Here is a 25,000-nt window from a genome sequence, read left to right as displayed (position 1 = left end):
GAGATCTCCTCCAAGTTCTTGGCCGAGGCGTGGCTTGTGCCTAGATTCCCTGGCCCTGAAGCACAACCGACCCACTGCCAGAGCAAATGGCTTTTTTGAGAGGAGTCCCTTGGATGAGTTTTCTCCCCTTGTCCCTGGTAACTTCCAGAAATTCTTGAACCTCCTGAATATCCTTAGAAAATAGTACTGACAGAGTACTAAATTGCAAAACTTCCTAGGAAATACCAAGGAAAGGGGCTTAGAGTGGAAAGTATTTCTATTTTTTAGAAATAAGCTTGTTAACAACCTACTCACGAGCAACAAACAGTGGGACGCTGAATGTTCGGTGCTTGGCCTGTCTAATGTAATATGTAACTTTTCTAACTTCAAAAGCCTCTCTGAGCCACACTGTCACTCAACTTTGAACTGCACTGCACTGCGATGACTGAGACTCATCTTCCTCCCCGTCTCTTTCTAGCATTTTCTCTGCACGACGGGAATGCTCATTCAACAGGTATTTATTGAGTATCTACTCTGTGTACCATGGCAGGTAAGAGAAAAGGAGGTCCCTGGCCTCACTGAGCTTAGGTTCTATTCTGGGTATTAACAAGCCCGTGTAAAAATTCAAACTCCACAGAAATAGACAATGTAAATAGAAAGTAAATATCCCCTACAATCAACTACAATTGACCATCTGGTATGTGTTATTCCACGTAGTTTTCTGTGTATCTGAGAACCATACCCACCCATATTTTATAATGGCCTCATAAATGCAATGTTTTGCTACTTCCTCCCCTTTAACAATCAATCTTGGAGGCTTTCCATTACTTGCTTTGAAGATGGGTTTCCACCTTTCAAGAGAACCCTCTGTAACCTGTCTCACCCAAACCCCTGTGATTCCCCACTGAGGACTCTTCAGGCCTTGGGGGGGAGGGCTAGATTAGTCCATACAAGTGCCATCCCCCCCTGGGGCACCTGTCCAAGGGGCTGCTCACAGGCTCTACCTCCTGAATCCACTGCTCTTAGTTCTTCCCCACGGTCAGGTCTCAGCTTTGGGCTGTATTATGGCTTTGTGCCTACAATCTTGGGTTCCACGCACTGAATCTGCTTCCTCACTTTCTGTTACAACTTGGAACCACCCACCAAGTTCCTTGTCTTTCCTGGCCTCTGGAGCTAGGAGCCAGCCCCACCCACTTCTAACCCTGAGATGGGCAAACACCCGGACAGCTTCCTACAAGGGACGGGAAAGGCGGACAGTCGTAAGAAGAAATGGCGTCTCTTTGTTCTTCTGGGACATGGCATCTGCCCCTAACTTTCCTTGTTGCTTTGAAAAGCTTCTCTGAGGTGACAAAATACGAGTTTCTTGGAGTCTCTCTTCGCTTAGCTCTTTTTCAGTTATTCACACCAGGTCACACTGAACCCACTGATTATTAAAAACCAGAATCTAAAAACATGGCCCTTTCTTTTCAAAGGATATGTAATTTTTAGTTGTGCATAGACATCTCAAAATGCGGGGAAATGAAAAACGGGAAGTCCTGTAAACCGGTCTCCTGTCGTTTTTCCCCACAGAGCAAGACCACACTAAGAAGGCTTATGTAAGTCAGAGGTTCTACAACAATCTCAAATGCTGGTATTTGGAAGACAAGATTAAATTCAGAAGTACAGAGGCACGTGGGTGGCTCTGTCAGTTGAGCGTCTGACTCTTGATTTCAGCTCAGGTCATGATTCCAGGGTCACGGGATCAAGCCCCACGTCAGGCTCCACACTGAGCATGGAACCTGCTTAGGATTCTCTTTCTCTCTCCCTCTGCCCCCACCCCCCGGCCCCACGCACTCTCTCTCTGAAATAAAAAGAAAAAAAAATGTTTTAAAGTACAACAGATTGTAAACTGCCAGTCACAAGTCACATCTGGGCAATCTGTGCCACCAGCAAGTCCGGTCAAGGGGGAAAGCTGGCTGTTTTAGCTTTGGCCACCTTCGTCCCCCTTTGTAAGAGAAACCTAAAATCATAAATACAAACACAAGGCTTATAGGGGCTAGAAAGTGGAATGAAGAACAATGACATTCTGCACCCCCCCTCCCGCTTAAACCAGAAAGAGAGGAGTCACAAACACATCACAGCCTGCTAAAACATAATACTAATCGATACACTCATTGACGGACTAGAACATTATATAGCCTATTTAATAAAACATGTTGTCATCAATCTATATGTTCCAAAAATATTTCTCTAAGGTCCAGGTCTGGTAATATAAGTCAGTCCTTGGGCTGAGTGTTAAATACTCCTCAGTGTAAGCCAACGAGTTAAAATTTCTTCTTTTTTTTTTTTTTTTTAATTTTTTTTAAGATTTATTTTTGAGAGAGCACAAGCAGGGAAGGGGTGGAGAGAGAAGGAGACACAGAAGCCGAAGAAGGCTCCAGGCTCCAAACTGTCAGCACAGTGCCGGATGCGGGGCTTGAACCCACAAATTGTGAGATCATGATCTGAGCTGAAGTCGGACACTTAACCGACGGAGCTACCCAGGCGGCCCAGTGAACAAGTTAAAGTTTCTTAAAGGGGGCGCCCGGGTGGCTCCATCGGTTGAGCGTCTGACTTCAGCTCAGGTCATGATCTCACGGTTTGTGGATTCAAGCCCCACGCTGGGCTCTCTGCTATCAGTGCAGAGCCCGCTTCAGATCCTCAGGTCCTCTCTTTCAGCCGCTCACACCCTCTTAAAACTAAGTAAACATTAAAAAAAATTTTTTTTTTAAATTTCTTAAAGTACTTCTCTATCCATCCCCTTCCCTCCTTTCCCTCTGAGGCAGGGTCACCACTTGCTTAGAGATTATCTGAAAAATCCTGACAAAGTTTTCCCCTCCCCACCACCACCCCCAGGATCTCAAGTCTCCTAACAAGCAGAATTATGTGAACAAATTAAGTTATAAGTAACTACGTTTTGGTGTGCCTAAAGTAACCAAATAAATTTAGAGAGGAATAAAAGAGTGAGTATTGAATAGAGTATAACTTTCCCCAGATCCCATTTTTCCCTAAAGAGAAGGCTCTCCCCGGCTCCCTGGCTTCAAACTTTCTCCAGAACTTACTATCATGGCAGTGTCCCAACCCCAGGATCCCAGGCCTTCCAGGAAGTCACTCGCTAGTGGCCTCTCCTCAGGGTAAGTCGATGGTTACATCCCTGGGCTTAAGTCTTCCAGTTCAGGGCTCTTGGCTGTCCAGGTGACCAGTTAAGCCTACTCCAGAATTCTCCCTCCCAAAAGGGCAAATTCCAGGCTGGGTGGTTCTGGGCTGTCTGAACCAAGCTAGCCCTAAGCAGAGCTGAATTCTCAGAGACCTCGTAAGCTTTCAAGGGTATGAGTGGCTGGCCCCTCTACACTCAGAGATTAAGTACACCCTTGTGTCTTTGGCAAGAGCAAAAATTTGAAAAACACTTAGAACAGCGTCTCTCTACAAAAAAGGAAATGAATGAATTCTGAATAACTCATGAATTAATAAAAAATGAATTCTGAAGTTCTAAGCACTTCTTCCACGGATTTTAGCCACGAGAGCCTAAAATCTAGGTCTGGTGCCAGTCACCGAGCCAGCTTTGCTTGCGTGTATATTTAAAATGAATAACAGCACAGAAAGAAAAATATAAAGCAGAAAAATAAAGCAGGTTGATAAACCTTTTTTTTTTTTAATTTTTTTTTTTAACGTTTATTCATTTTTGAGACAGAGAGAGACAGAGCATGAACGGGGGAAGGTCAGAGAGAGAGGGAGACACAGAATCCGAAACAGGCTCCAGGCTCTGAGCTGTCAGCACAGGGCCCGACGCGGGGCTCGAACTCACAGACCGTGAGATCGTGACCTGAGCCGAAGTCGGCCGCTTAACCGACTGAGCCACCCAGGTGCCCCTGATAAACCTTTTTAAAGCAGCATGGTTAGAACCAAAAAGGCAGAAGTCAAGAAGCGTGGGTTCCGGCCCTGGCACCGCCACTCTAGCTTGGTCACTCAGACTAGCCGTCTACTCTCCCAGGGCTCATCTACTTCACAGACGAAAAGACAGGGTTGGGGAGGCTGGTCTAGACGCCCCTGAGAACGCTTCCAGCTCCAACAAATAAACACCATTCTAAATCCGACTCGGTTTTGTTAAATGCAGCTCTGCGAGGCAAACCCCGGAGACTTTTCCTTCGTGACTCTTTGTACCAGATACGGCTCGACTACATTAGAGACAAAGTTGATATCTTATTAAGAACAAGCACTAAAAATAGAAGGGATGAATCTTCTGTGTTGGGTACCAAAGAAAAAAAAAATAGACTGGAAGTGAACCGAGGAGCCTTTTTTTTGTTTCAGCATTTCAACAGAACAGCGATCGCTTTACATTTTGTAGTCAGAGTTTTACATTCTCTCCCTCGACCTGGAAACAAGGGAGAGTGGCGAAGAAGAACCCTCCAGTCTGGGGCTGTATCTGAGCGGGAGCTTCGTGTCGAGCGCACACACGGCTGCCGGCTCTCCCGCTCCCAGGCCCTGAAACTGCAGGAGAGCCACTCCACTGTCACCCTGACCTGCCCCATCTTAGAGCAGCTGCCGAGTGATCTCACAGACTGCCACGGAATATTCCACATCAAGGGAAAAAGAGGGTTCGGCTGCACTGGCAAAATGATTTAGATACAATTTAAGAGAAAGAAGCCGGACACGAAAACTACACAAACACTATGGCCACAACTAGGTAAGTTTAGTTGATGAAAAGAATATACGACAAAATTTTAACAGTGATTTGTGTCACATGGTGCGACTATTTCTCCCTTTTCTCTAAATCTTCTGTAATTTTTTCACATTTAAAATGTTTTAAAATTGACCAGATTTTAGAAGAAATGTAGCAGATCTCATTCTAATTTCCATCATTCCTTTTAACCCAGCTCTTAGTTAAAATAACTGATCTTCGGGGCACCTGGGTGGCTCAGTTAGTTAAGTGTCTGACTTCGGCTCAGGTCATGATCTCACGGTTTGTGGGTTCAAGCACTGCGTCGGGCTCAGTACCAACAGCTCAGAGCCTAGAGCTTGCTTGGGATTCTGGGTCTCTGTCTTTCCCTGTCCTCCCCCAACCCCCCCCCCCCCAACACTTTGTCTCTCTCTCTCTCTCAAAAATAAACATTTTTAAAAATTAGAAAAACAAATAACTGATCTTCCTTCTTGTATTTTCTGTTTTTATCTAGAATTTTTCTCAGGTCAGAATTTAAATATTTTGGCTACCAACAATATAAGACTGTTTCTAAATATCCTGGGTAAAGGATTCAGAAACCAAGCTGGCAGAAGTCAGGTCATTTTGTAAGATGTATTTTTCAAATGAGAAGAGAAACTTTGGGCTGGCTTTCGCGCGTTCCCAAACTTTTCCTGGGAAGGATCCTACAGGCAACACTTCTTCCCAAATCCCCACCTTCCCGCACATTCTCTAACCGTAGCCATCTATCAGCATATTTTTTCTGCAAAGGGCCGGACCGTTAATATCTTTGTCTTTGTAGGCCACACGGTCTCTGTCTCTCTGTCGCAGCTACTCAACTGCCACTGTGGCACAAAAGCAGCCACAGACGCTACGTAAATGAATGAGCGGGCATGGCTGTGTTCCAATAAAACTATTTTTTACAAAAACAGGCAGTGGGCCAGATTTGGCCTGGGCGCAGTCATTCGCCAACCTGTGGAATACAGCGCACGGGGGGGAGCGTGCGTGGGGCTGAGAGGGACAGAGAAAAGACCTGAAGGACTACTTGCTCCTTCCAACAAGGAGTGGCCATCAACCCTTTTCACAGCCACAAGGACCTACAAGAATTCTCTTTGAAAGGGGTGTCCTAATGAATTTTTCCCCCAAGTCACAGTACCGGTTCCTCAAATAGAACAGCTCTCAATCATGATGCTGAGACAGGCGAGCTGTGGAATGTTTTGCAATTAACTTACCATTGTATTACAGTACTGGTTTTCCAAAAGATTTAAAAAAAAATTTTTTTTTTTAAACAGGAAGCGGGAGATCAGTCTTCTCCCTCCAGCCAGCCTGGCTTGTGCACAACCAGAAGCCTGTCTGCTGTAGCCCAGGGCTCCCATATAGGCTGTCAGCCCAGTACGTTTACATCAGAAGGAGCCTTACGGGCCCCTGAATCCAGCCCCTCTCCATCTTAAGATACAACCCCACTGTCTAGCTAACAACTCGAGCACGTCAGGTTTGGGTCAATTATAGTCTTACTAATATTCACCAAAGCATACATGAAGTCAAACAAGAGGAAATGGGAGATGGCCAAGAAGGACGAGAGGAAATGTGATAAGGCCTCCTACAACCAAGCTGAGTAATGTGCTCAGATAGCTTCTGTTTATAAACTTCTATTGTTGTTCGTCTTGGAAAATTTGAAAATGCATGAAAGTAAAAAGAAAAACTAAAGCCCCAATACTATCATGAGGCAATAATTATTGCTATCATTTTAGTTCCTTCCCCTTCGAATCATTTTTGTGTATATGAGAAAAAAAGATGTTTTTCATAGAACTGCTTTCTACTTTCTTCATTAAATATTGTGTCAGGAGCACTTCCCTATATTGTTTAATATGGCTCAAAAATATGATTTTGTAATGTCTATATTAAAAATTCATCAGAAAGGGTGACTCAGTCTGACTCTTGGTTTCAGCTCAGGTCATGATCTCATGGTCCATGAGTTCGAGCCCCGTGTCAGGCTCTGCCCTGGCAGTGTGGAGTCGGCTTGGGATTCTCTCTCCCCTCTCTCTCTCTGCTCTCTTTCTCAAAGATAAATAAACATTAAAAAAAGAAAGTCCATCAAATGGATGGACCATAATTTATTTAGGTTTCTCCCCTGTTGATATTCACAAAGTGTCCTTATTCTTTGTAATACATTAGACATTGAAAATAATCCTACAGAAGCTTATAAAACATTTTAAATATAGTATTTCCTATTTATGTATTTGACAGCAGGTATTCCCTAAAACAGGGTAATAATATTCTGGGGCCCTTCAGATCAAGGCACATCAGAGTACAAATTAGTGACCACAGGAAGAGCCATACCACCCAGGAGGAGGCATGGGGGCACCGGACCCACAGAAGGAAGACTGGCCATCTGAGTCCTTGAACTTCTTTGCTAGAGGCAGATTAGGTGGCAGAGTCAATCAACATTACAGCTGGGGCCCAAGTGAGATGGTATCACAAGACTGAGTCTTATCTGCTGTTTCTGTAATACCCAACAGCGGAAAACTGTTTTGACTTGACTGCTATTCTTTAAAGTGAATAGGAGGGGCACCTGGGTGGCTCAGTCGGTAAGAGTCTGACTTCAGCTTGAGTCATGATCTCATTGTTCGTGAGCTCGGGCCCCGTGTCGGGCTCTGTGCTGACAGCTCAGAGCCTGGAGCCTGCTTCGGATTCTGTGTCTCCCTCTCTCTCTGCCCCTCTCCTACCTATGCTCTCTCTAGCTCTCAAAAATAAACAAACATTAAAACACAAAAAAAACCTTACGTGGATAGGAGAAAGGATGTTAAAAAGCTTGTGGCACATATTTCATTTACAGCATATAATAAATTTGTGGGACATTTGACTTGAAATAGAAGGTTAACTAATTGGTCTTTCTCCCATGGGCCCCTGGAAGAGGGTTCTCTGCTGAGTGTTTTCTCTGCAGGGCATCATGGGCAGAATGTTGCAACAAACAGATGTGGATGCTGGCCTGACATCATCAACAGCATGGTATGCTTCTAAAGGTGGCTGGGGGCTAGGAAACCTCTAGAGCCTTTAGCAGCAGAACCCACATATATTTCTCTTAATCTAACTGCCAGTCAGAAAAGTAAGACAAATTAATAATCTATTTTATATAATTTATAACACTGGAAACCTTCCCTCCTAGAAGAAATTGTCTGCTCTTAATTAAGCCAAAGGAAGAGGAATGGAAGATGACTTAGTGGAGGCAGGGAGTTATAACCGTCCTCTTGAGTTACACATGAAAAAAGCTCCAGTTCAGGAGCGCCTGGGTGGCTCAGTCAGCTGACCAACCGGCTTCGGCTCAGGTCATGATCTCACGGTTTGTGGGTTCGAGCTCTGCATCAGGCTCTGTGCTGACAGCTCGGAGCCCGGAGCCTGCTTCGGTTCTGTGTCTCCCTCTCTCTCTGCCCCCCCTCTGCTTGCAGTCTGTCTGTCTCTCTCTCTCAAATATAAATAATAAACATTTTTTAAAAATCTTAAAAAAAAGGTCCCGTTCAGATCCCAGTTTCCAAATCGAAAAGATACGAGGTAAAAAGAACATATGTGTATTTTAGAAAATATATAAAACACAGACTTACGGCTGAGACAGTCAAGGTAAATACAACGATGTTATTCTCTTACTTAAAGATGGGAAAAGGAACATTTGTGATTAAAATTGAAGTTTAACGTATTTACCTGTGGGATGTTTAGAGATTACCTTTCAAACTTGATTTCCCCAGAGTTATCTGGGGGCATAATCCACGTTTTAAGTGGAATTAACCAAAACAAGCAAAAACAAGCACAAGGTGGTAAGGTCAACTTTCTCCGCACCCACCCCACCCCGCCTGTTGGATCCAGTCTGACAGAGGGACATGTGCGAACAGGACACAAACTCTTCGTCTTGTGTCTATGCCACAAGAACTTTGGATATGCAAACAGAGCAAGACCAGGACCACAGATCTGTCTCTCAAAACCACTGCAAGAATCGAGTTACGGGTAAATTCGATGTGCAAAGAGAACACTGTCACCTCTTACTCAGAACACTCAAAAGGGCCCGAATCAATGCTTCAGGACAACGGCACTAGGTGACCAGCAAACTCATGTGAAATAAACACTTCAAATACCGCCGGGTTAAAAGCCACAGTATCTGGTCACCAATTCCCACAGGCCCGTATGGAAGGGTCTGTTTTTCCAGACTTAAGTTGGGTTTCCTGGAAAAGTGCTCGAAGGACACAGCACGCACACTTACCTCACCAGTGCGTCTGGCTTGCTTAGCTGGTTATTAGGAATACAGTTTTCCATTAAGTCCTTGTGAGCACTTGGGCTCTTGCTAGTGCATTTTTGCTTCTTCTCGTTTTTACTAGATGAGGAAGGAATGCTCCCATTTGTGGCGCTATGACTGCGAGGTGAGGAGTTCACAACTCCACTGGCATTTTTGTAATTTTTTGAGGAAGCAGTGCATGAGTCCTCTTTCAAGAGATTTTCTGTACTTCCCACAAGATCATTATTTAATCTTTTACTATTGATATGGTTTTCCATATACTCAATTTCTTGTATTTTCGAGTCTACAGGTTGTAGAATATTGTTGTTATTTATTCCAAGGTTGTGTTTTTTGGCATCCTTGTCCTTTTCTTTCCCTTTTTCTCGGTATTCTATCTCTGGCAAAGTGGTGGAGAGTTTTTTGTTGGCTGGAATACCTCCGTTGTGGTGTATAAGGATCGAGGAATCCATATCAGGCAATCCTTTGGCTGCTACAATACCAAAAACAAACCAACAAACAAAAAAACCCACACCGGAACATTTAGTTGTATAAAAACACAGCACAGACAGAGTCAACAAACTGCATTATCTATGCTTAGAAACTTACTCCATCAGTTTACAAACTCATTTAGAAGCAGTAATAACCACACCACATCATGCTAACTTGCGCAAGCAAATCCATGGGGTGCCTAGGGTTAAGGTTAAGCGTCCAACTCTTGATTTCAGCTCAGGCCATGATCTCATGGTTCATGGGTTTGAGCCCCACGTCGGGCTCTGTGCTGACAGCGTGGAGCCTGCTTGGGATTCTCTCCCTCTCTCTCTCTCTCTCTCTAAATAAATAAATAAACTTAAAAAACTATCGTTTATGGAAAATCACTATCATTTATAAACACCAAGCCATTCTAGTTTGGGCCTTGAAAAGAAGATGAGGATTTTACAGTTAAGTCATACTTAATTTATCAGTCAAATCAAACTTGTCTGTCCCTGGGATGAGAGGACACAGGCAGGTCAGACTCTTAAGAGACCATCTTTTAAAACAGGCTAAGCAAACTGTTAATAGCTTTACTGAAAAGAAAGTGATTAAATGAAACAAAAGGAGAGGTATGAGGTCAGGATATGGGGCATCTATGTTTTTCTTGACTCTAGCAATGAGGTGATAAGTCTATGACATTTAGTAGGGCACTCGAAAAGAATTTTCCGTATGAGGCCTACACATTCCAGTCTGTCCAAGTCTACTTGAAGAGATCCTTCTGCACTATAGCAGAGAGTGAGATTGGTGTATTTCAACTAAAAACGTGACTCCAAACTTCCAACCTTCAAAGAAAACTAGTATTGTTGTCAATTCATCTACTGAATTAGATACGTGCTCATTAGAGTGGTCTTACTAGAAACTGCTCACTTTAAGAGCCGCACTGCATTATAGGAACCATTTAGAATGGGGCCGAACCACTCTTGCTCTATTCAGAAGAATTTTAACTTAAAAAACAACTATTTATGTCCACATCGCGATCTTGCTTATACTTTGGTTCTTGACTTGCTTCCATTATAAACTCACATAGTTATATATGCTATGTTGCTACTGAGAATAAACATTTTTAAATATTTGTAACAAATAAAAGGTTGAAATGGAAAATACGCTATAAAAATAATAAAATAAAATAAACATATTTGAAGCACATGGTCTTCAGCTTCTAGCTAGAAAACATCCACGCCCTGTATTTCATGATCAAACAAAGCAATGGCCCTGAAGGGGAACACCAGAAAACAGGAAAATCCTTGGTAATCTTCCAAAGTCCTACCAACTTTTCCAGGGCCAAAAAAGAAATCTACTGATAGACAAAATAATGACTAATCTACTGAGCCAGCACAGCTTTAGGGTAAAGACCTACCTTCCTCGGCTTCTTTTTCTTGCTTCTGGAGCATCTGTTGCTCCGGGGGGAGGGCTTGTTGAAGAAGCTGCATGTAAAATTCGTTCTCTTTCTGCACTTCCTTTTGCTTCCTTAACCGCATTTTGTAGCTTACGTAACTTTTGAAGCCAAAGCCCAAAGTCACCACGGGGTACCCAATGCTAGAAAGACGAAAACCTAGCCAGTAATTGCCAGTGAAACACAAACCACACACGCATCAAGCACACGAGGACACCTACGACTGAAATTAAGAAATACATTCTAGATGATGATGGCAGTGGAGCATTTAGTACACATAAATATATGTGATGTCTGCTGTGGAAGTGACAGGCAGCGGGCACGTGGAGCAAACCCCCAGGGAACAGAGGGACTGCTAGACCATAAGAGGCTGCTCATCAGACTCTGACATTCTTCAAACCAACTCAAGAACTTTACCCCAGTGACTGCTGGATACAGTTGCTAATGTCTTTGATTAACACTGAACTCCCTTGTGCATTTTTAGAACTTAGGCACCTGGGGGCGCCTGAGTGAGGGGCTCAGTCAGTTAAGCGCTGACTCTTGATTTCGGCTCAGGTCATGATCCCACGGTTCGTGGGATCGAGCCCCGCACTGGGCTGCGTGCTGACAGCGTGGAGCCTGCTTGAGATTCTCTCTCTCCCTCTCTCTCTGCCCCTCCCCCTCCTGCACTCTCTCCCTCTCAAAATAAATAAATATTTAAAAAATAAATACATAAATAAGTATTGATATTATCGGTGCCAACATTTGGTTTGTACCACCAAATTAAACCAGCTGTACTTACAACCTCTGGGATAAAAAGCTGAAATATTTTCATCTGACTCATCAGTCTGTCTAATATCATTTCAAAGCTTCTGCAAACACTGTCAAAACTCATATTAAGTCTCATTAACATTCAAACTTATAAATTATAATTAGTCTAAATGTGCTCTCACTACAAATTTAAAGTGACAAGTTTTATTGACCAAGTTTATTTAATGCACTTGCTTGTGAAAAGACTTTAAAATATTGGAAACGATATCTTCTTAGTTGATTCCTGTTGATTTTGGTTTGTCATAAATACTAGCAAAAATTAAGTCAGTTCATTTAAATTTCATGAGAGAGCCATCTCTTTCATCAAGACATTTTGGAATCACTATCTGATTAAGATAAAAATAGGTAACATTTATCGGACACCTATGTGCTTGAAATTAAGTTAAATACATATATCCCCTCATTTCATCTTTCCCGTGACCCCAAGATAGGTCCCCAAAATACAGGTGAGAGGGCTAAGGCTTAGAGCCGGTGACATGTCCAAGGTGACAATGCTATCAGGGGAAAGAAGTGGGGCTCGAATACTCATCTGCCTGAAAGGAGGGCCCACGCTCTTTACTGCCATATTATGTTGTCTTCGGGTTCGTGTAAAATCTCTAAGAAAAAATTGATAATGGCACTTACCATTCTACACTGAAAACACTGAACTGAATTAGAGACTAAGAATACACATAATACTCACCAGTGAGCAGCAAAGGGACGACAAAGGTCTACATGAAAATTTTTGAGATCTTTAAATCTAATCGCTGCTTCAATATAAACAAAGAGTATCCAGAGGGACACCGTGGGCAAACACACTCCCCTTTCTGTGGGAAACAGCAGAGAGACAAGCATCAGCGATACATTAAACTAAAATAACAGATGGGTTGTTTGGGACACGAGTTCAATTACAGTAACTTTCTTTTTCTTTTTTCTTTTTTGAGTTTAGCTGACATACAACGTTACATTAGTTTCATGGGTACGACATAGTGATTCGATTTCTCTAGATGTCATGTTATGCTTACCACAAGTGTAGCTACCATTTGTCACCACACAACGTTATTATGATGTCATTCGCTGTATTCCCTATGCTGTGCCTTTTATGCCCATGACTTATTCATTCCAAAACTGTAACCCTGTACCTTCCACTTCCCTTCATCCATTTTGCCCATCCCCCTACGCTCCTTTCCTCCGGCAACCATCACTTTGCTCTCTTAACTACAGTAACTTTCATTAAAACTTTCAAACTAATTAGGGATGTCTGGGTGGCTCAGTCAGTTGAGCGCCCGACTTACACTCAGATGATGATCTCGTGGTTCCTGAGTTCAGGCCCTGAGTCAGGCTCTGTGCTGACAGCTCAGAGCCTGGAGCCTGCTTCGGATTCTGTGTCTCCCTCTATCTCTGCCCCTCCCCTGCTCACACTTTGTCTCTCTCTCTTTTTCAAAAATAAATAAACATTAAAAAAATTTTAAAAAGACTTTCGAACTAATTAAAAAGAAGTCTGACCCAAACTGAAAGCTTTTATATGACAAAAGATGCAATGGAATCATAGACAAAAATAAAAGACAAACATTCTGGCAAAAAATATTTACAATATGTAAACGAAAAGAGTCACAGCCCTACTTTACAAAGAGCTCCTACAAATCAATAAAAAGGCAACTGAAGAAAAGAATTTGCAACTTATAAAAGAAAAATATAGATGGCTAAAAAACATATGAAAAGATGCTCAACTTCACTACTACTGATTAGGGAGATACAAATGTTTTAAAAATTAGATTCCATTTTTCACTCTACTAGATAAGCAAAAATTTTAAAGACAAGCAATAATACAGGGAGGGTAAGCCAAAGGGTTCATTCTCATACTTGACAAAAATATAAATCGGGGCAACAAGTTTTAGAAAGCCGTTTGGTTAGTATAATTAAACTTAAAATATTATACCTTTGACCCAGAAATTCCAATTCTGGGAATCTACCCTACAGAAATATTTTAAAACTCCCTGGAATAAATATATAAGAATATAAACTATCGTATTCACAATAGCAAAAATGTAGAATTTAAATGCCTATCAACAGAGAATTGTTTATAATAAATGTGTATAATGTATATGATACAGCTTTTCAAAAGAATGAAGATCTGTACTAACATGAAATGATACGTAAAAAATAAATTCTTAAGAATGAGTTATAACATAAAGAAATGTTTCTGACATTTAAGGGGCACCTGGGTGGCTCAGTTGGTTAAGCCTCTGACTCTTGATTTCAGCTCGGGTCATGATCTCACGGTTTGTGGGTTTGAGCCCTGCATCCGGCTCTGTGCTGACATGGAGCCTGCCTGGGATTCTGTCTCCCTCTCTCTCTGCCCCTCCCTCGCTTGCTCTGTCTCTCTCTCAAAAATAAATAAATAAACTTAAAAAAAAAAAAAAAAACTAAACGAAATGCTTCTGACATTTAAGTTCTGTTCTACAAATTGTTTTTCTTGACTATAAGCTTATATTCCTTTTGTAACTAAAAACAAGTTTCAAGGGAGGAAAAAGCAGCTTGCAGTAGAGTAAGTAAGATACAAATAATGGGGTAATTTTCACTGATTTTTACAATCAAAATCTGCAAGCTGGGACTATCTATGTGAAGACATGATTAATAATGGGATTTTTTTAATGAAGATGGACTACACAGGCATGAGGTCCAATAACTATGGAAAAGAGCTCCTTTGAGACTGTATAAGACAAGTGAGTGACAGAAGACAGAATGGGTGGGGGGAGGGAAATCAGTAACCTAAGGTCTTCTTACTAAGGATCTTGGGATGAAATAAAAGAAAAATCATAGCTTCTTGAAACTACAAAGAAGATCATTTAGTCCAAGTTCCTTATTATACTGAAGAAGAAAGTAAGGCCCAGAGTTTATAGAAATTGGGTCCAAGATCACCGAGATGATGCGGAGTCTGTTCCTAAGGAGAACCTAAATCCCCTTAGACCTAGTGTGTGAGGCAAGAGACACTCAAAGTCCTGTCAAGGCAGCTAATGGCCTCAACCATTCTTATAGATTTAACCTATAAAAGATGGGGCATTTTCACAAATTCTTTTCAAAATACATTTTCAAAAATTTATATTCCTGGGGCGCCTGGGTGGCTCAGTTGGTTGAGCGTCAGACTTCGGCTCAGGTCATGATCTCACGGTTGGTGAGTTTGAGCCCTGGGTTGGGCTTGCTGCTGTCAGCACAGAGCCCCCTTCTGACCCTCTGTCCCCCCTCTCTCTGCCCCTCCCCCACTGCACTCTCTCAAAAACAAATAAGCTTTTTAAAAAATTTATATTTCTTAATTTCTTATATTAATGTCTAAAGTTATCATACACATAATATGCACATTATAGAAAAAAATGGAACATTTTGGACAAAATATCTATATTTCTATACTTGTCAAATAATAAAATCATGAAAATATTTTTGAACAAGTGAAAGAGTCCTATTGTACACACAGTTTTGTATGGTGTTTTTTTCCCTCTTAATAGCAAGGAAAAGAAGTTTATGATATAATATTATCATTCTTTTGTGGCAATATATAATTTCATCAACTATTCCTAATAAAGTTAAGAAAGAATTTTAAATTTTAACAAGTTGGCAAGAGAAATGTATCCCATGTTATAAAAACTGTACTCGTATTTGTCTGGCCCAATAAGAATACAAAGTTTGCTTTTTTGTTTATTTGAGCACTGATCATTCCAAATTAAAACCTACTTCATAACTTAGCTATTCCAACATGCATTTCTGAGCCTCAGGCTAAAGGGAGGCCAGTATCCCTTATGATCCTAGCTTCACTGCTGCCCTGTGGTCCCCCACCAAACTCGTGCCCAATAGGTTCTATTAACTGTTTACAGGGGTAGTTTTTTCCCCAACTACTAAGACGTTATTAAAGTAATTTAGAAAATCACTACGGTTCATCAAAGTCACAGATTATCGAGCTGGAAGGCTCCCCTAGACATTATCTAGATCACTTCACCTTCATATGACAAAGAAAAAACTGCAACCCAGACACAATGACGAGTGTAAATGGCAACTCACTTGAACCAAGACCCGGGACCAGGAAATACAAGGAAAAACTAAAGTATGAAGAAAATCATTTTAATTAGAGGAAAGCAGACTAAGAAACTGTCATGTTAGCTTATAAATCAAGTCAGATATGAGAGAGTGCTAAAAGATGGAGAAAACCGTGCTCACAGTGGATACTTCAAATATCAGAGCTGATCCGTGCCTTCTACACGGGCCAACATCATCCCCTTGGCACCTCTGAGAAGAGGATGAACAATGCTCCAGGGAGCTTTTAGGAGCTGGCACTCCCTCCAGGATCAAAATCCTAACAGGTTCCGCAGCTGGGCCTAAGAATCAAGCTTCGTGCAGCTTTGCTGAAAGCGTAGCACGCTGAGAGCCAGTCCTCACGTCCCCACGCCCCCGACTCAGGCTGCCACGGTGGCCTGGAAGAATGTGAGAATGTCTGGCCTCATCTTAGTTTGAGACAGCAGAAGTACAGCTGTAAGTACGGAGGTGACTGTGTGGCTCCACTCCAGGCAGAACACACCTGAAACAGCACGTTTCGGTTAAGAGACCCGCTAAGAGCTAAGGTCAGGATGGGGAAAGTGGTTCAGATAACATACAAGGAAAGCTGATGAAACTAGAGACGTTCTGCCTACAGAAAAGAAGACTCGAGAGAGAAGACGTTAAATCTCTGAAGAAATGTTAACTGTGGATGGGAGACCACACTCATTCAGTGTGGCTCTCATGTAGGGACGCAATGCTTGGGCTCAAGGGGATGGTCTGTAGGCCCCTCGAATCTGAAGAAAAAGTTCTGTGCACTTCCCTTTATTTGTGGGGGAAAGCCTCTTTATGTCCTCTGTGAGATAAGCAAGCCCCCAAACAGTCAAGATGTGCTGGGTCAAAAATATCAGGAGGAAAATTCTGGGTCAGTATCAGGAAGAACTTTCTATTACAGCTGCCCCAAAAGCTGAGTTCCTTGTCACTGTAGGCTTTCAATCAGCGATTAAACCACTAAGTGTCAGTGATGCTGTGGGGATTATTAGACCAAACAAGGGTTCAACTCAATGACCTCAGACACTCCTTTCAAAGCTGAAACTCTGGGAACATTTTTCCTATGTGGAACGTGGCTGTCTTCGAGTCTACCTAAAGAGAAATCACTTCAACATACACACACACACACACACACACACACACACACACACACACACACACGAATATCTTCATAATGAGGATTGGTCGTTGAAATGCCTACAACTGAGATGTCAAATCATAAAGGCTTAAACTTTTCATTCAAGGGGCGCCTGGGTGGCGCAGTCGGTTAAGCGTCCGACTTCAGCCAGGTCACGATCTCGCGGTCCATGAGTTCGAGCCCCGCGTCAGGCTCTGGGCTGATGACTCGGAGCCCGGAGCCTGTTTCCGATTCTGTGTCTCCCTCTCTCTCTGCCCCTCCCCCGTTCATGCTCTGTCTCTCTCTGTCCCAAAAATAAATAAAAAACGTTGGAAAAAAAAATTAAAAAAAAAAAAAAAAAAAACAAAAAAAAACCTTTTTCATTCAATAATGAAAAAACAGACGAAATAAACTTTAAAGATGTAATCTATTAGGAAAAGGCCACTTAAAAATGTCCGCATTAAATCCAACCCTAAGTAATGTATTCGAAGAAATCATTTAAAAACTTGAATCTAAGATTTCTATCCATGTTAAGAAGCCATTAAGACTTACCTGTGTGCCATACGTACTGAACCCACACATAGGTGCTAGCAGCAAAAAAAAGCCATTGTATGGGGATGAACAGCAGACATATTATATTTGACGTGAATGCTACACAAACAAAAAATACTGAGAAGGCCTAAAGGAAACAAAACAAAACAAAATTAAAAACACATCTTAGAACTTCTTTTTTAAACAGAGGTTATTAAAAGCATGTTGGACAAAGATCTCTGAAACTGCCATGCTATAGAGCAAGTGACAACAGGACATTTTAAACACTGAAAACCCACCATATAAAAAGGAGAGGTCAATTGAGCATTAAAGAGTAATCCTATTTATGGCCTCAAATCATGAAGAACAACCGGACCAGACCACACTGAGGCTGGATCACAGTGAGTTCATTTGGACTCCACAGGTGGGTCACCTAAAAGAGTCAGAATTTTAACACAGAAAAGGCTCCTCTCCTCATCAAACATTCCTAAAGAGCCTCATTCTTAAAGAAGAGGCTGTTGGAGCACAAATGAACCACAGTAGTAAGAATTATGCTGATGTTCAGGGTTTTAATAATGCAACCTTTCTCTGGACACACCACTATTACGTATTACCAACAGGACATGAGCTCAAAGCCATCTCTTCCAGGCTCTGGATTTCGAAGTCGAAGAGTTACAGGTTTAAGGTGTGGTCATGGAACACAAGAGAACTGCAGGTCAACCAAGGGAACAACCCCAGGTCTTTGCCCTCGTTCTAAACCTGTAGTTTTCAAACCACAGCCTGGGGCTGTGTGGGGAGGATGCCTTGGGACCCAATCAGTTAAGCGTCTGACACTTGGTAAGGGCTCAGGTTATGATCTCATGGTTCCTGAAATAGAACCCATATCAAGCCCCGAATCAGGCTCCACGGAGCTTGGGATTCTCTCTCTCTCTCTCTCCCTCCCTCCCTCCCTCCCTCCCTCCCTCTCTCTCTCTCTCTCTCTCTCCCTCCCTCCCTCCCTCCCTCCCTCCCTCTCAGCCTCTATCCAGCTCAAGGGTATGTGCACACGTGCGCACACTCTCTAAAAATAAATAAACGTAAAAAAACAAAGCAAAACAAAACAAACCTAGTTTGGGGATTCCTGGATCCTTTCAGTGGGTCTCGCAAGTCAGTATCATTTTCATAACAATACCAAGATGTCATCTGCCTGTTACACGCTCATTCACTCAGGCCTAAGGTTTTTTTTCTAGAAGCTACGTGATATGTAATATTGCAATCGAGTGAGTTCAGAAACAGATATGAAAATGCAGCTGTCTTCCATTAAGCCAGACATTAAAGAGATTTGCAAAAATGTAGTCAATCTTCGCATTTTTTTGTTTTGGAAAATACAGTTATTTTTCATTTAAAAAATGTAATTTGCGTTAACATGTGATGGGCTTGTTACTATTTTCAAGTGAATCACCAAATATCTAAATTTGCTTTCAAAGTTTTAATTTCTAATATAGTAAATATGGACAGATCTAACCCACATAAATAAAAGTTGCTTGGAATCCTCAGCAATTTAAGAATGTAATGGGGCCCTGAGACCCCCAGAAAGTTTGAGAACCGCTGTTCTAACTCTAACCCAATCACTAACACAGTGATTGGGGCCCCAGAAATACTTCGGAGTAGGACAAGGTAATTATTGTTTCCTTCACTACTTTGTTTCCCTCCCCAGGTCTTCCCTTCTCTTCTTGTCTCTAGAATGGTAGAGGAGGCAGGGAATGTGACGATTTGATCTGTGGGTTTAGACAAAATTGCCTTAAGAGGCCAGTTTCAGTCACCTAAGGACTGCTAATAAAATGTACTTTACACAGTTTTATCATCAGTTACTGAAGATTTTCTTAGAAAATTAAATCGCTTATACTTGAAATACACGTATTAATAAACATACCAGCCCCTGGTATCTGAAGGAATCATAGACGCTCCTGATGAAAAGCCAAAATGGCCACAGGTATTCAAATCTGAACTCCAGGACAAAATCGGCCAGGAGGACCAGTGCCCACACTACCAGGAATTTCAGGTATAAAAATGTACTGCAAAGTAATAAAAGTAAAGAATTAATTCAAGGTCATCTGGGAAGCACAGAAAAAGAAAACACACTTTTTTTTTAAGAGACAAAAAAAATATCTTCACATACCATGAAAACAATGGAGAAAAAGGACAAAAAAAGAGTTGTCGCTGGAACCCATTTAATATTTAACAGCTCTGGCGTTCACTCTGATACCCACAACCCTCAAAGAAAGGTGATGACCAAAAATGCTTAATTCCATTTAAGATAAAAAAAATTTTTTTTAATCTCACCACTATTTAAAAATGTGCTAAGTATTTGACTTCAAAATACTGCAACACTCTCAAAATTACAGCTTTCAGGCTATTCTTCATTAGAAGAAAATATCACGGTTGAAAGGCTTTAAATTTGCTGTTTCCCCACCCCTCTACAGCTGCTTGAAGAGTCTTTGAAATTCTTGATGTACATCCCTACATGCTTGAAGGGTTCTGTCTTCTTCCCTCTTTTCTCCTCTTGCCTCTCTATGTATTATTCACCTGCATTAACCAAACAAAACTCAAATGACTTCCCTAAACAGAAAGAAATGAACTTCAGGAGCAGATGCCAATCACTGCTAAGGATGTAAAATGTACTTTAAAGAGAGGTGCCTGGATGGCTCAGTCGGTTATGTGTCCGACTCGGGCTCAGGTCATGATCTCATGGTTCGTGGGTTCGAGCCCCATGTCAGGCTCTGCACCGATGGTGCTGAGCCTGCTTGGGATTCTCTCCTCTTCCCCTGCCCCTCCCCCACTTGCTTGGGCTCGCTCGCTCTCTCTCAAAATTAATAAATAAACTTAAAAAAATGTACACTAAAGAAAAAATCCTGAAGCATCTCAGCCTTGCTCTAGCTAAGATACAAATATGTGCTTCCATTTCCCTCTGGATATATGTTAAATAGAAACACACTTTGATAAACTGGGCAGAACACATATTTAACCACTCCAGTAGCTCAAAACAAGGAAATGGATTAAAATCTCAAAGTCCATTCTTCCAGTTCATGAGTTGTATAGTAGATGAGAGTAGCTTTCAGATTAATAAGCCCCTTATTATTTAATAAGCGCCTAATTCTATGTCCCTAACCTAGTCAATTCTGGAGCAGGCTAAGGCTAGGCATTAAAAAAAAAAAAAAAATGGGGTGCCTGGGTGGCTCGGTCGGTTGAGCGTCCAACTTCGGCTCAGGTCATGATCTCACGGTCTGTCAGTTTGAGCCCCGCGTCGGGCTTTGTGCTGACGGCTCAGAGCCTGGAGCCTGTTTCGGATTCTGTGTCTCCCTCTCTCTCTGACCCTCCCCTGTTCATGCTCTGTCTCTCTCTGTCTCAAAAATAAATAAAAACGTTAAAAAAATTGAAAAAAAAAAAAAGGTTTTTGTAAGATAGATTGAAAATACCTAACACTCACTTTGACTTGGGCTAGAACTTGCGTGCTGCTTTGTGCTACAAATATTCCAATATTGATACGATTACATTAGCTGTTTGAATATATACCACCACCACCAAAATCGAGACTTCAATAAATCATTTTGAAATATATTAAAATAAGCTGCAAAAAAACTTAGAAACTTGGGGGCGGGGGGCAACAAAAACAGGATCCAGCACTGAGGATTGTTTCTGTGCCCTCTCAAGTCACAAGGGCAAAAAGATGTCAAGAACAGACATGTATGACCCTCAATGATTCAAGAGCAAAATGATGCATAATTTGCAACTAGGGGCAATTTCTAATACTAACTCTTTTTTTTTTTTTTTTTTTAACGTTTACTTATTTTTGAAACAGAGAGACAGAGCATGAACGGGGGAGGGTCAGAGAGAGGGAGACACAGAATCTGAAACAGGCTTCAGGCTCTGAGCTGTCAGCACAGAGCCTGACGTGGGGCTCGAACTCCCGGCCGAGAGATCATGACCTGAGCCGAAGTCGGCCACTTAACTGACTGAGCCACCCAGGCGCCCCTCTAATACTAACTCTTGATAGAACCTCTTAGGGCTCTGATGATAGGTTTCGATCAAGAGGTCTGCAATAGAATCAAGGAACCCAAGGCAAACCAGAAAACAGGCTTATATTCTAAGTCTCACCTTTTAGTTTCATCTCCCTAGACTCAATATTAGCCGGGTGACGATGGGGGCCCCATTCTCACTCAACAAATCTATCACTGATCCAGTGGAGAGCAAGACATATTTTATTAGAAGAGACAACTGAGTCCCGAATAGGCATGCGGGAACACAAATCTAGTTTCAGACCAGCTTTCCAAGCTGCTTGGCTTTCAAACGGAACGGTTTTTTCCTTGTGTCTAGAATTGTTTCTAGATTTTAAAGAACTATGATAATAGCCTCTCGGCCATGTTTCTAAGGCATTTAAGAAATGGCATGCATGGAGATGTTTTTTACTTCTCCCATGAACACTTTTTCCCATGGGGCTGCCTCCAGACTGCAGCTGAAGGAGATGTGGCGAGTACGTCAACTTGTGGAGTTGACGCCGCTCCCAGGTGAAGGTGAGTACCACTCTCTGCCCCAAACGCTCCCCAGGCGTGGCAGCCCCCCTGTCCGGCCAGCAACATCCTACTGCACTAGTTAGATAGCCATTATCCAAAGACTGACAGGCTGTTGAATACTTTTTCATGACCTAATCATCTAAACCTAAGGCAATACAAAAGTTATCATCTTTGTAACAGTGACTACTCGTTTCCAAGTCTGTGACTTCACAAGGGTTCCTTTTCATATATTTCGTATCTTTTCAAAAAACTGCTTTCATGCTTTTCGTGTTCCTTGGCACCCAGTTCTCAGTCACAGTTTAGAAGTGTAGATATCTAAGGAAACTTGATCTTTCACAAACATATGCCGTACCCTCAACTTTCGTCAGGCTCCCCTTTTAGGAGCACCTGCCTCTAAAAATCAAGAGGCGATCTAATCAACAAAGTAGATTTTACGAGTTTTACAAGAAGAGTTCTAGAGTTTAGTTGCACAATCGTGTGAATATACATGTGGTTACTGACCTGGACATTAAAAATGGTTAAGATGCCAAATTTTACATTATGTATTTGGCCACACTTTTAAATATATGCAAATAAATAATTTACTCGTCTTAAAAAGAAGTTGATTTTACTTTAGGACTAGTACTGAATTGATTCCTTTCCGTCTTCGGGGTTTTACAAAGTTTAAGACAATTGCCTGATTCAGTATTCACTTAGTTCTTTCTATCAGTAAATTATGCTTATTATCCTTCTATAGGTACCTGTAAAAAAAAAAAAAAAGCCAAAAGACGAGTAATCGAAAATGACTACTCTCTGTGTAGACACCCTAACTAATTCCTTTCCTTCCATGTTTTGAAGGTCATAAGATTTTGCCAAATCCAAAGAGATGACGTTCTAAAGGGACAGAAAATAAGGTTTTAAGCCATTATAGCATTCCACAATATTTCTTTTAAACCATGAAGAAAATATGATTAAATATAAAAGATTTTTATGCATACAGTTCGTAACATGGTTCATAGCCTGATGTTACTTTCTCTGATCCAAATACATTTACGAATAACTATAAAATGTCTTGAACAAAAATATAAAGCATAACTGCAACAAAAAGATAGTTTTCATAATAATATAATGAAACAAAGGCAGACCAATAGTGTCTTTTGATGGCCTTACGTGCTGTTCTAGATGCCAGTGAAATAAAGAAGTGACGTGTGTAATTATCAGGCTTAATGGCGGTGACTCTTTCAAAGGGGTTGTTAGCTCTAAGTACCCCCCCCCGACCCCCCACACACACATTCTATTCCTGCCCTTGCCATTTACAACCATTTTTTACCTGAACCTATTTAGCAATACTCTCCACCTATGGATTAATCATTTATGATTAATGAGAAGTAGTATTGGACATTTTTCTTTTTCCAAGTAAAGTGCACCTGCTCTCTGCTACCACTAGCTGCTTGTCACTTAGATCATTTTCTGGAGCCCACATAATTACCATAGTGTGGCCATCAATCCTCAGTACCTGACCTTTTCCCTCGGCAGACTAATGGCCATTTAGTTCACTTGGTCCTCACCACAGAAATGACTCTCTAGAACACTTCACTGGCTGTGCTAGTGGCCATCTATCTCAATTCCTAGCTTTCCCGTCCTCTCAGACAGCAACCGTGAACTGCTTTTAGCTTTCAGTACGTAGCATGATACTTCTTACACCAAACTGCTGTCTTGTCTGTTATCAAATACCTCTCCCTACTCGACATCACCTCTAGAATATTCCTCCAGTCTTGTCCAGCTGATATTCCTGCTGAAATCTTATTATGTATGATTTCAGTCCTGCTACTCCAAGTGTGGTCCAGGGACCAGCAGCATCAGCATTAAGGACGAGGTTTTCAGAAGAGCGGTATTTCAGGGCCCGCCTCAGACCTATTTCATCGAAGCGTGCGTGCTCACCAGATCCCTAGACCGTGTGTGTGTACATTAAAACTGGAGAAGTACTGTCCCGTCATATCAACTTCTCGCTCTTATGGTACCAGCACCGAACTCCACAATGTCTCAGAAAGAAAGCAACCATCTCCTCGGATTATCAGTTCTTCTCTCCAAACCGTTAGCTCTCCTTCCCTCAACTAGGAACACTGTTTAAGGTTAATTCGTCCATTTTCTTACCTTTCTTTCTGAGTTACAGACAAGATCCCTACCAAAGTACAACGTAACCACATGACGCACTTCTAATAACTTCTCGCCCTTCAGTGCACAGCATGAGCGTCACTTCCTTAAAAAAGGTCTCCGTGATCCCAAAGTGAAGACTGGTACCCCGTGATATGCTCACACAGCATCCTGGACCCTAAGAACGTTTACTCGCAATTATAAATAAGTAGTATTTTATTTCATTCACTGTTTAAAAGTAAAGTCCACCAGAACAAAAGAGCTGCCTATTTTGTTCCCTACTTTAGCCTCAGTGCCCGGCAGAGCACCCGCACACTGCAGAAGCTTAACAAATATTTGTCGAATGAATGACCTACAATGCACAAGAGTGTTCAGAATCGACAGTAAGGCCTTTACCAAAGCACACACTTAAAATGAAGGTAGATGGAGAGATCGTGCACAGATGACTGGGAAGGGTATTTAAACAAAGCAACATCGACCAAGAAAACAAACACAGCTTCTGCTCCAAAGATTACCATGCACATGCTCCCAATCTGTTTTCTCCTTCACTAGGAACAAACGAATCTAATCACTAATCAGTCTTGCTCTGGGTGCCGGACTATCATTCCATTTGGCCTACCTGCCACTGGCTCTGCCTACAGCGGGAGTTCTCAAAGTGTCTTCTGTTAAGCCTAACATTACAGAAATCTGCAAAAATGTAGAGCCGCACCACCCTTCTCATGGGTTTATTACTATTTTTATATGAACTAGTAATTCTTAAAATGTTTCTTTCATGGGGAGCCCGGGTGGCTTAGTCAGTTAAGCTTCCGACTCTTGGTTTCGGCTCGGGTCATGATCTCACGGTTTCAGGAGTTCAAGCCCCGCATCAGGCTCTGTGCTGGCAGCACGGAGCCTGCTTGGGATTCTCCCTCTCCTCTCTCTCTGCCCCTCCCCAACTTGTGCCGTCCCT

General features: G+C 41.9%; 1 protein-coding gene across 2 annotated transcripts in view; it reads right to left on the bottom strand.

The window, feature by feature from the left end:
• The window catches only part of MACO1 (macoilin 1), a 63,424-nt gene that overhangs the window by 28,234 nt on the left and 10,190 nt on the right, over positions 1–25,000 (bottom strand). Inside the window, exons 2-6 of one of the 2 annotated variants that reach the window (XM_042995275.1) lie at positions 19,281–19,422; positions 17,390–17,516; positions 12,350–12,473; positions 10,822–11,000; positions 8,922–9,423 (exon numbers count right to left, since the gene is read on the bottom strand). In XM_042995275.1, coding sequence (XP_042851209.1) covers positions 8,922–9,423; positions 10,822–11,000; positions 12,350–12,473; positions 17,390–17,516; positions 19,281–19,422 — 1,074 coding nt within the window. Of the gene's footprint in view, positions 1–8,921; positions 9,424–10,821; positions 11,001–12,349; positions 12,474–17,389; positions 17,517–17,667; positions 17,780–19,280; positions 19,423–25,000 lie in introns of those variants that run through there. The other variant, XM_042995276.1, reaches the window with a different exon arrangement.

The sequence above is a fragment of the Panthera tigris genome, chromosome C1 (assembly GCF_018350195.1).
Source record: "Panthera tigris isolate Pti1 chromosome C1, P.tigris_Pti1_mat1.1, whole genome shotgun sequence".
NCBI classification, from domain to species: Eukaryota; Metazoa; Chordata; class Mammalia; order Carnivora; family Felidae; genus Panthera; species Panthera tigris.
Note: the sequence above shows the minus strand (reverse complement) of the source record. Positions and strands in the feature narration are given on the sequence as shown.